Here is a 12,457-nt window from a genome sequence, read left to right as displayed (position 1 = left end):
TAGGCATTCTAACTCGTTCAGTGCATGTAAAAAAGTAAACAAATATAGGGTCGAAGGAACACCTCTCCGACAGGGAACCCCTGTTGACACTTTTGTCAAAATCTTCAAATTTATTTAAAATAAGGGAAGAGCACCAGCGATCAGCAGTGTTCCTCGGATCGTCAGGTTAATATCTCATTGTTTCTCCAAATTAAATGATTTTTTAAAAATGATTAGCTAATTTTTACCATTTAATTCTCACAAGAATACAGAGCATTAACTGAGATTTAATTTATAAAACAATTTTCCCTGAGACACCTGATTAAATTCCTGATGATCCAAGGTACAGAGTGCAAGTTTACAATTACACATATTTTTTATTAATTTACTGTAAAAATTAAAAATTCAAAAGCACAGATATAGTTAAAGGGATCTGTTGTGGTTCTCACCTGAAGAAGAAGTGGAAATATTAGATTACAAATTATCCCAGCCTTGTAGCCGATGGTTCAAGATACTTGTGAGACCACACACTAAATTAAGATACTTATTTCAGTATAACAATTACTATATTTCACTTTAAATTAGTTTTCCCAAATATACTTTAGAGCACGAGGCTTCTCTCTCCAGAACAATTCAAGAAGTGATATATAAACCCGGAAACGGCAATTGGCAGACCGACGGAGTGACATAATCAAATTCGGACTTTAGGTGCTGCCACCTAACATCTCCCCCCTGATAAAAAAAAAGGATCAGGTGCTCCTAGGCTCTCGAGAGCGTAATTTAATTGGAGACGTTCGCGTTGGAACTCTCGGGTTTCTGCGTCTCTGACTGATTGGGTCCACAGGATCTTTGGGCGGTGGCACAACTAATGCATCAGGAGGTGGTGAAGATAATGCAGCTCCAGTTCGAGTAATGATTTGATTTGTATGAGCCCGAATCAGGCGGGTTCCCCAAGTAAATTCCAATAACACGTTGTAAAGGACATTTCCTCTTTTTTCTATGATTGTTCCCGGAGTCCACTCAGTTTTGTCACCTTGTCGGGCGTAGACCTTTTCCCCCACCGAAAAAAATCTGTTTTTGGCACCATGTTTCTTATTGAACATTTCCTCCATGGAAACATTTCTTTTGGGTGGCTCGTCTTCCGGAGGCTTAATGAGGTCTAACGGAATACGCAATTGACGCCCAAGCATGAGCTCAGAGGGTGACGTTCCATTGAAAGTATTAGGGTTTGGTGTAGCCCTATAGTTCATCAGAAATTTTTGAAGTGATGAATGAACATCCCCTGAGTCCTTCAATTTCTTCATGGAGCGTTTTAGGGTGTCCACAAACCTCTCTGCTTGGCCATTAGATTGTGGGTGGTAAGGAGGTGTTGTGATGTGCATGATTCCGGACATTTCACAGAAAGTATTGAACTCCATGCAATCAAATTGCCTCCCACAATCGGTCACTAAAGTTTCCATGAACCCTAGGCGGGCACATGCATCCCCAATGTTCGTGATTGTAGCTGTTGCAGTGGTAGAGCTCATTGTGTACACCTCCGGCCACTTTGTGTACGAGTCCACGAGCACGAGGAACCATAACCCATTTACTGGTCCTGCGAAATCTGCATGAACTCTCTGCCAAGGTCTTGTAGACAAAGGCCACGAGTAAAGTACACTTTTCGTGGGGAATTTCGCCACAGCAACGCAATTTGCACAGTTCTTGACGAGGTCTTCAATGTCTTTATCTATTTTTGGCCAAAAGACATATGAGCGGGCAAGTGCCTTCATCCTCGTGATTCCCGGGTGGGCATCATGTAGTTGTTTTAAGATATCAGTGCGAAGGTTGCTGGGTATAACAATTCGTTCTCTGTACATTATACAAGACCTTATAAGTGACAGTGATTCTCTGAATTTGAAGAATTCAGAAACTTCTGCTGATAGATTGGCGGAATGGAGTGGCCAACCCTTTAGTATGAGCGAGGCAACTTCTAAGAGAATAGGACACTTTTGAGTGGAATTTTGAATCATCCGGAATGTTACAGGAATGTTTCTCACCACGTCCTGTATGATAGAATCATCAATTCCATCTGATTCTACGGATGCGACAACAAAATCTTCATCAGTAGGGCGTGGGTGTTGTTGGATGAGACGACTCAAAATGTCTGCTGCTCCAAATTTGTCTGTTGGGACGAATTCAAGCGTGAATTCATAGGCAAGCAGGATGAGTGCCCAACGTTGCAAGCGGTTTGCAGTGTGAATGGGTATTCCCTTTTTAGATCCAAAAATTGCAAGCAGTGGCTTGTGATCTGTTTGCATGACAAACCTTCTACCGTAAATGTAATTGTGAAATTTGGTCACAGCAAAAACCAAGGCAAGCCCCTCCTTTTCAATCTGTGAATAATTCTTCTCTGTTTGTGATAATCTTCTGGATGCGTGATGAAAAGCCTTAAGGGATCCGTCCTCCAACTTATGAAATGCCACACATCCGATACCTGCTTCACTGGCATCCCCAGCAACGATAACTGGAAGGGAGGGGTTATAGTGCATCAGTAGTAGGTTTGAAAGGAGTATTTCCTTGAACTTTTGAAATGCCTGCTGGCATTCAAGTGTCCACTGCCATGCAACATCCTTTCTAAGTAAGGAATCTAATGGTTGCCTAATTTCGCTCATGTGCCTCACAAATCGGGAATAAAACGTTAGTGCGCCCAGGAATGACCGTAATTCCGCAACATTTGTGGGTGGAGGCATGCATGCAATAGCGTGAGATTTATCGGGGTCAGGACGCTGGCCAGATGCGTCAATAACGATTCCCAAAAATCTAACCTCTTTCATGAAAAATTTGCATTTTTCGAGTTTAACGCGCAAATTGTTCGTGTGGAACCGCTCAAAAACAGCTAAAAGAGCTTTCCCGTGAGTCTCCATATCCGGAGTAGCAACTAACACATCATCAAAATAAGCGAACACTGAAGGAATTCCTGCCAAAACTGTATCAAGTGTTTGTTGGAAAATTCCGGGAGCTGATTTCACTCCTGGGCACAGCCGGTTAAATTCGAAAATCCCTCTATGTGTGGAAATGGATAGCATTCTGCGAGACTCATCATCCATTTCTATTTGCAAATATGCATCCGAGAGATCAACTTTTGAGAATATTTTAGAACTAGACAGACTTGCAAAAATTCGCTCAGGAGTGGGAATTGGATAATGGTGTGTCTCGAGAATACTGTTCAGTCCCGTAGAATAATCAGCACAAATTCTAATTGATCCATTGGGTTTTCTAACAATAACAATGGGTGCTGCGTACTCACTGTAATCTACTGGTGTGATGATTTTCAGATTTTGTAGTCGCTGAAGTTCTTCGTCTACCAATTGTGTCATGTGAATTGGCACTGGGCGTCTGGGACGAAAAACTGGTGCACAATTTGGCTTGAGGCGAAGCTGTCCCTTCGCTTTGTTGTATTTTCCCAAACTCGATGAGAAAACTGTAGGAAACTTCTGCTTGAGCTCTGTGACGATATTGTCCTGCGTGATTGTGGATCCCTCAATGGCATTTACTGCGTTGCAAGTGAAAGAGGAAGCTGGTTCGTTCCATAATCCAAAAAGGGTTATCCAATCAGCCCCAAAGAGATTGATATCACTAGTGCTAATGAGACACTTGGCTGCGCGATTCATCTCCCGGAAAGTCACCTGTGTATGAAGCTCACCATGGAAAGTCAGTGGATTTCCTTGTGCATCTCTCGCTGTGATGGAGGGATTCTGAAGTGGTGGAGAGCCCATAAGACGCCAATTTGCATCTGAGATAATGGTAACTTCCGATCCTGGGTCGTACAACAAACGATAGGTTATGTTGTTTATTTTGACATCGACACTGCGTCTGAGTGAAGTCACTGAACACACGTCTGTGGTGATTGTGTTCACAGAAACTTGCTGTTTTTTCTGGGGGTGTTTTTTCTTTGCAGAAACTACACCACAATACCCATCTTTGTGTCCTTTCTTGCTACAGGAAGGGCAGGTTTTATTCGAGTACTCGCAAAACTTCACAAAATGCATTCCACCGCACTGCCAGCACGGAGAGGGTGGTGTTGTTTTTGGAAACTTTTGAGAGTTGGTGTGTTTGTGTGTGTGCGCTTTGCCTTTGCTGTTGACAGGTTTCTGCTTGACAGCACACACTTCCAGTGAAGAATTGTTCCCTTGAGCGGATTGCTCCACAACTGCACTATCCGATTTAATTGTGGTGAATCTGATGGATTCCTCAGCCATGAGATTGAGTGTAATCTTCGAGGGATCTTCAGTGTCCAAAAGACGTAAAAGGCGTGATCTCACCTCCTTGTCTTTACTGTCGCGAAGGCTCATGATGAAGATAAGAACCTTAAAGTGTTCTGGCGTCAAATCTCCAAGACGGAAATCCTCACACGCTTTGTTTACTTTTGTAGAGTGGCTCTTGAAATCATCTGCTTCGTCTTTCTGCATCTGAAGACACTTCCATCGGATGTGAAATAAGGATTCACGTGAGCCGTAGAGTTTGTTGAGGGCCTCGACTGTTTGCTCGTAATTGAGATCTCTGGGTGCTCTTGGCAGTAATGAATTGACATAACCTGCATGGCAATTAGGGCTTAGTTTTCTCAAGAGAAGTCTCACCCTGGCGGCTTCTGAGAGTGCTTTGGCATCTTCCCTGAAGATATCTTCGTAAAGGCAATACCATTTGTCAAACGTGGTGCCTTTCTCCGGATCAAAAGAAAATTCTTTAATCGACGGTGCCAAAGCCTCAATGGTCAATTCAGGGCGCTGTTCTCGATTTTGTATCTGCGAGATGAGTTCTAGCATTCTGGCCAATACATCGGTAAGTACAGAGTCTTTGTCTTCTGCCTTACTCGCCATGTTTTGAGGTTAGGTTGAATCCACGAGGTAGTTGTGAATGATTCCTTTCCCGTGGTCCTGTTGCTACCAAGAGAGGTTCTTGCCCTCTCGTCGCCACTGTTGTGGTTCTCACCTGAAGAAGAAGTGGAAATATTAGATTACAAATTATCCCAGCCTTGTAGCCACTGTTGTGGTTCTCACCTGAAGAAGAAGTGGAAATATTAGATTACAAATTATCCCAGCCTTGTAGCCGATGGTTCAAGATACTTGTGAGACCACACACTAAATTAAGATACTTATTTCAGTATAACAATTACTATATTTCACTTTAAATTAGTTTTCCCAAATATACTTTAGAGCACGAGGCTTCTCTCTCCAGAACAATTCAAGAAGTGATATATAAACCCGGAAACGGCAATTGGCAGACCGACGGAGTGACATAATCAAATTCGGACTTTAGGTGCTGCCACCTAACAGGATCACTAGTGTATCAATTAACTAGCATACATAAAAATACAAAATAATAATTTGAGGATTATATTTTCAACTAAATATGGAGCATGTCTCTTAACATTCCGATCCGGGGTACTCTTCCCTTACCTTTTAAAATAATAATAAACTAATTATATTTTACCTTAGTCTACGTTTTCTGATAAGGATAGGTGTTGAAATTTCGTATTCCAAATGGTACAGAATAGGATGTCAATAGGTGTTCCTTTCACCCTAGTGGAGGTATGTTACGAGATATTCCTTAATGACTTTCGTGAAAAAAAAATCCTACAAACTTATGCAACCATCTAATATTTTTTGAATTTTAATAAATTTTTGAAATTCTTAGCAGTGTTTTTACGCTATTCGAGTTGCACTGGACTCCGTCCCACCGGTAGATTTATTTATTCAATTTATTTATATTTGCTATAATATTTTGCGTATAATCTAACATTAATAGGTCAAACAGTCCATAAATAATACGAATCAGTGACAAATTCATAGAAATTGACGAAATTGACCATTAAACATTAAAGAATTGATCCACCGGTCGAGTCGAGTGAGGATACTTTACCTTATTCTCTACTTTTGGTAGTATTAGAAAACCTAATTTATTATTCAGAGGTAAAGTTTTCACAACCTCCCCTAAATTATCCTTCTATTAATATTTCTTTAATTTAATTCCGTGCGATGATAATCAGAACTCTGACGAATGATAATTAAAACGACAAAATCGAAAAAATACGCAATATTCCATAAGCTTTTATTTGAAAATAATATTTCTAGAATTCTAAATTCCATGCTAAAATTAAGATATCTTTTTTTTAATTAGAACGCATCAAAAACAACTTTTTTAACGTATGTATATGCAGAGAATTGTGATATATTTATCTGAAAAGTTCCGCAAATGAAAATTTCTCATTTAATGCAACATGAATGGATAGTGGTTATGTGTATAATTTGGATACATTGTTGTCTGGAAAAAATTCGGAATACAAAAAATTAATATATATATAAACTGTTTGACGAGATACCTATAGAGTTGTCGCCAATTTAAATTTAATCAGTGTGAAAAATTCATCAGCTAGCTGAAACATAAAAGTCAGAGATATTGTTTGATATTCTGTTGAAATAAATACACATAATTTTCACAATGTAGTGTCCCTCATTTTGGTGATTGCCTTTCTTGAAAATGTCAATAAACGCCTTGAGACTCCCCAAATGACGCCGCACAAGAAGACGCGAGAAATCGTTATGTAAGATTTTTCGAAAGTTGGTCAAATTCTGCAGTAATCACGACTTTTTTGATAACAAGCCTCTTTAATCAGCAGCACCATCATTTTGTCATCTTCAGCATGGAAAAGAGAGTTATGTGTGGTCGGACAAGAAAAAGACTCGCGAATTTTTTTTTTGTTTTAACGTTCAACAGCGCTTAACGCTTTTTTTCTTGCTTTCTGCAGATTTTTGCACCATGAAGGTCAAAATTCAATGACCGCTGACTTTAAATGACCAACTCGCAAAATTTTTATAGACAGACACTCATCAATCAGGCGAAAAATTTCACTTTGATGTCTTTTGAGATGGATCTACCAAAAAAAAAAGAAAAGAATAAAGAAATTCCATGTCATGAGACATAAAGATTTCATGCCATATTTGGTGATTGTTGAGAGAACTTCATGCAGAATAAATTGTGAATTTTCCAATTTATTTTCAATTTTACTCTATGGTGCAATTAATTAGCATCAAGTGGCGTGGAAGTAGTACAATAAATTAAGAACAAATTAGAGATTAAAGGCATTACTATGTGGTGTATGCAATTCATGTGCTAAAATCACCATCACATTCTTCTCTTCCGAGTGTTTATCATTTAGACAACATACACAAACCCATCCAAATATGGGCCTGAGAATAAGATAAAGAGATAAGGAGAGAGGATAATTATGCTATTCACCCTCGAAGATTTCCCTCCTGACGATGATCCCAAGGAATAATGAGCCTAAACAACTACTTGCCCCATCCCCAATCTCCGCCTTAAGGATTTATATGTTCTCACAACACCATCCACAATTGTATTTATACTTTGAAGACATTCATGAAATTGGGGAGATGTTGAAGCAGAGTTTCTATGAGTTTTCGCAGCATAAATAACTCAAGAAACTCCCAAGCACTATTTTAATAAGATTGAAACACTTCCCAAACTCTCTCTCTCTCTCTCTAATATTGTTGGAGAATAGTGATGGTGGAGAATTGAATTAAAAGCTATTAATATTGTATACGGGCTTTTACAATCAATTCTTGAGAAAAAGCTCTAACTGCATTCCTGGGGAAGAGGTACAATTGCCTGAAAAGCGTTAAAATACAAACAGTCAAACATACATACAAATTAAGATATCATATGAATTATATTTAAACATATTTAAAACATTTAATATATTTATGTAAACTATTTTGAGCACATGTTTTCGTTTTAACCATTTTGACCCTCCTCTAATGAAGAAAATAAATTAATAATAGGAGTCATAATGTCCAAGAGAACATCAACCAATTTTATGCTATAGGGGAAAGTACTCTCCCTTCGAACGTTCATGCCTTGGAATAATGTGAGTTTCTTTTACTTTTCCTAAGAGATTTACACAAAATTATCAAGTAATTATCAACAATTGATAATAAGCTACCTAATATTTAATAAAAATGTGTTAGTCGCTTAGGAAAAATAGAAGAAAATTCACATTATTCGAAGGCACGAATATTCGAAGGGAGAGTAGTTTCCCCTAGTAATATTCTTTAAATTACACTATGCAACAAATTCACAACTTTTTTTGCTAACGGAGATCTCACATGGTACGTTTGATAGAGTCAAGTCCCCTGATTAAGAATCTGACCTTGGTTTTACTCCATCACGTCACAATGATCTTTTATTAATACTTTTATATTTTTTCCGTTTTGCCTGACATTATCTGTTATATCTCAGGTTCTAGTCAACAGAACTTAAAAAGTGTGGATCCGTTAGAAAGCTCATTAGCTGTGCTTCAATTTTAATTATTACAAAAAACTTTATAAAACCACTCCTTCAGGGTGTAAAATTGGAGTTTCTCTAAGAATTACCAAAAAAAATGGTCTTAAAGTGAGGTTTTAAAAATTTATATAAAATAAACTAAACAAAATATTAAAAATTAATTGACACCAGGCGATAGGCAACACTTAGGACTACAATTTTGTTCATCTAAGACATCGCGCTCCGATCACTCTAAATGCCTCATTTGTTGGTTTTTGTCATTTTTCAAAAGTATGAAGTATCACTTTTAGAGCAAATTATCTAAAGATTTCTGAGAAAATATCTTTTAAAACTCATGTGAAACATACGTAAATGTTGAAATTCTTCTTTAAATCGATCGGGGGACCATCAACATAATTTTCATTAACATATCCCCAACTTAAGGCTTAACCACATGGCTTAACTGCTGTAATTCAATCACGTTTTATTGGAAAAATTTAACTTAGGATTGGATTACTAAAGGTAAGTGACTTAGTGCACGCTATTTAGGATTTTGAGACCTTCAGGAACTAGGCTAAACCTCTAATCTGAAGACCGCTCTAAAGGATTAAGATTAAGATTTTCCTATGTTTTGGCTGTAAACCTTTATCGGTTCCGCTCCAAATGGGCTCTTTGTTGGGGGTCCTTATCCTTATACAGTATTAGAAGTGAACAACTGCAAATTGATGCATATGGCCTTGGTTACCGCGCGCCCAAGAAATCCATATTGGATATTGGTTCCGCTACATTTAGATTATTTTTATTTAGGCCCACTATGCACGTATCTTTCTTATGTCCAACGCACAATAACTTTTGTTTGTAAACATGTTTTCAAAATTTCCTAAAAGAGAGAGCGAGATTACTAGATCTCGGTTTAATTCACCCTCATTGAAATATCAAAAACATGTTTACAAAACAAAAGTTATTGTGCGTTAGAAAGGAAGTTCAATTGCTGTGTAAACTTGTCCCAGTTTACTTGAAAATATACCATCCGTAAAATAAAATCAATGATATATAAAATTAAGTCTAAGTTTTTAACTTAAATTAAAGAAACGGAAAATTGAGGCTCCAGGACTTCACTCCAGGCAATTGTTCAGTGATACTAGGCGGCCCCATCAGCGGGCGTCACAATAGTGAATTTTTCGGTCATATTAGACCTAAAGGCTAAAGTGAAAGAAATCGTTGGATCCGTCATCGAGGAAACCTAAAATAACATGGTTTTGGAGAGGAAATTGAGGACAGAGTCCTCTAGACGATATTGCCTTATGGAGGTGAGGAGGGGACCGAAGAAAAAGAACTCGATATCTATTAACGTTTAGCTTTCAGAAAATATTCGATCAAAATATATGTATCATTTAAGAGTTCTTTACTGATTCACTACCGATTGAGACCGATGCAAATTAGCTGAAAAATTCAAGGCCTTTCCAAAATATCCAAATTCAAGTAAATTCAAAAGGTTCACCCATCATACCTCCAAACGTACCTAAGAATGAAAGAAATTGTTGGATCCGTTTTTTGAAAAAACCGTAAAAACATGGTTTTGAAGGGGTAGGAGAGAGGATGGGAGAATAGGTGGCAAAACGTCTCCAGATAATGTTTTTGGAGACTCAAAAACTCACAAGGAGCCTTCAATAGAACAGACTTTACCACAGCGATCTATGCTACGTTCCTAGAGCGAGCTGACGGAGAGTCGCAGGACTAGAGGAGGTTAGTGGGAGAGACCCGCTCCTGTTAAAGGGACGTTACAGCCAACTACATTGAGAAAAAAAAAGGGTGCGATTAACTTTTTTTCCTCATAACTTTAACACTTTTTAGGCGTAAAAACATATCAACATTTTTTAATATTAATTTTGCACCTATTCAAGGGTAAAATTAACATGAAAAAGGGTAACTTTAACCCCCAATACACCTAAAAAGGGTAATATTTACACCGATTTCGGATCGATACTGCAGGGTAAAATTAACATTTCCGGAATGTTACTTTAACTTTTTCGGATTCCTCTCAGTGTAAGTAAGTAAAGGTGATCTTTTTCTTCTAAATAAAGCTTTTAGATATCTATTCGAAATTAATAAGTTTGAGTGCAAGAATATTTCTCGAAATTTCTCCCAATGTTAATAGTGCTACATGGCATTTGACAAATAAATTTACTACAATTGAATTCACTAATCCGTCGAGTTCTTAAAGCTCTGTGAGAACATCATTAATCTAATTGCAAGATATCAATTAACCCACGAATTGCTAAATTGCCAGGAATTTTAGTGCAACAACGTGTCTCCGAAATGCTCCATTTAATTCAAGCTAACTCATTTAATTTATTGCATCCCTAATACTTCGAACTATTGCCAATTTATTGCACATGTCCTGTCTCAAGTAAATTTCGCACACATGCTTAATTAATTGTTTTGCAAAGGGAGACAAATGGAGAAATGCAACTGAATACATCCAGTCCAATTGCATTTGAAATTGGAACCCAGCATAGAATCGTGCCCGTAGTTCTAGAATAAATTGCAGAATATATTTGGGGTTAAGAAAAAAATAATAGCGCGTGTCTCACGGGAGAAGAGCTCAATTGAGTGTCACAGAGTTGGGTGATAAAATGTGATTGTGATCCTAAAAAGGGGATGAAAGATCAGGAGTGTGCAAAGGAGTATGATGGATTGTACCGATAAATTATGCTTTGTCTCCCAGTTCTGGGGGTGAATGTGGGAAATTTTGTAGTTGATTGCGGCAATAATTTGACACCCACCAACCACCCAGGTCCAATATATGCACCCAGCGGGATGTTGAGATTACACAGAAACCACACAAAAAGCACTGAGAGAATATGGTGTCAAAGGGATTGGGGTTTTGACGAAATGAATGCCATAGACTCTAAGGAGAAATTTCACCCAGACCACATATCATCGTCAGAACATGATGGATGGACAATTTTGTTTACAGATTTTCAATATCAAAAACCAATACCAAATTTCTTATCAAGGTTGAATAACACCCAAAAGCAAGAATAAGTCACTAAGGTGACGTCAAGAGCAGATATAAATATTTTTCATTTAGAAAAATCGTTATAGGGTAAAGTGGTACAAGTTGTACCATGGTACCAGTTAGACAGGGCTTTTTTTCTTGATAAATTTAGTACTTCATTTTTATTTGTATGTTTTTAATGCTTTAGTTTTATAATTTGGTTCCCTGTGCTTAAAAAAAATTAGTACTGTATTTATCAAGAAAAAATCCCTCTCCAACTTGTACCGGTGAATTGTCCAACTTGTATCATTTTACCCTATAGTGGTCTTCAGACTAGAGGTTTAGCCGAGTTCCCGAAGATCTCAAAATCCTAAATAGCAACCAATTTCATTGATTTTTCTAAATTTAATAGGTCATTTGGGCTTAATAATCCAATTCTAAGGTGATTTTTTCCAAAAAATCTTGATTGTTGAAAAATTAGAGCAGTTAAGACATATGGTTAAGTCTCTGGTCTGAAGCCCGTATATGTCTTTAAAATAAGATCCCCACTAAAATATGCTACATTCAGAATTTCCACTTGATTGTACAGAGAGATAAAGCTTTTTCTTTCTTCTTAAAATACTTCTTAAAATAATAATTTAGAATAATTCGACTTGTCAGAATATAAGTCGAATAAGTCGATTTTTTGCAAAATTCATTTTTTTTTCGCTTTTCGGGTCCTCCTTGACATCCTCTACCTTCCCTGTAAATATTACACCGAAGTTATTTATTCTCATAGTAATAGGAGTTTCAATTTAAAATCTTAAAAATTCTATACTCAGTATGTAAAATTTCAGCTTGAAATCGCTCTCCTGTAAAGTTGGCCATTCACGAGTTATTCGTTTTATATTCTGAGCTGTTGAATTTAGGTGGATGCCGATTCTCAAATATTTAAATTTGAGAAAAAATCTAATATTATAAGCCTGCGATACATAAACCACATCCCCTTTTATAAAATGTTTAACAAATCAGTCTAAACGTGTTAAGTGTATTAACACTTAACACGTTTAAAAAAAAACACACAAAATTATGAAAAAGAAAGAGATCTAAAATAAATAAAATCAAGTAAAAGTTATTAAAATAAGTCTTTAAATTCGAAATCGGAAGGGACCAGACCTT

General features: G+C 37.3%; 1 protein-coding gene across 1 annotated transcript; it reads right to left on the bottom strand.

Moving 5' to 3' along the window:
- Nucleotides 1-728: 728 nt before the first annotated feature.
- Nucleotides 729-4,835, bottom strand: LOC129799328 (uncharacterized protein K02A2.6-like). Its single transcript, XM_055843135.1, has one exon. The coding sequence runs from the start codon at nt 4,833-4,835 to the stop codon at nt 729-731; it is 4,107 nt and encodes a 1,368-aa protein (XP_055699110.1).
- Between the last annotated feature and the right edge of the window lie 7,622 nt (nt 4,836-12,457).

Source organism: Phlebotomus papatasi, chromosome 1, assembly GCF_024763615.1.
Source record: "Phlebotomus papatasi isolate M1 chromosome 1, Ppap_2.1, whole genome shotgun sequence".
In the NCBI taxonomy this organism is placed as follows: domain Eukaryota; kingdom Metazoa; phylum Arthropoda; class Insecta; order Diptera; family Psychodidae; genus Phlebotomus; species Phlebotomus papatasi.
This window is presented reverse-complemented; position numbering and strand designations above follow the sequence as displayed.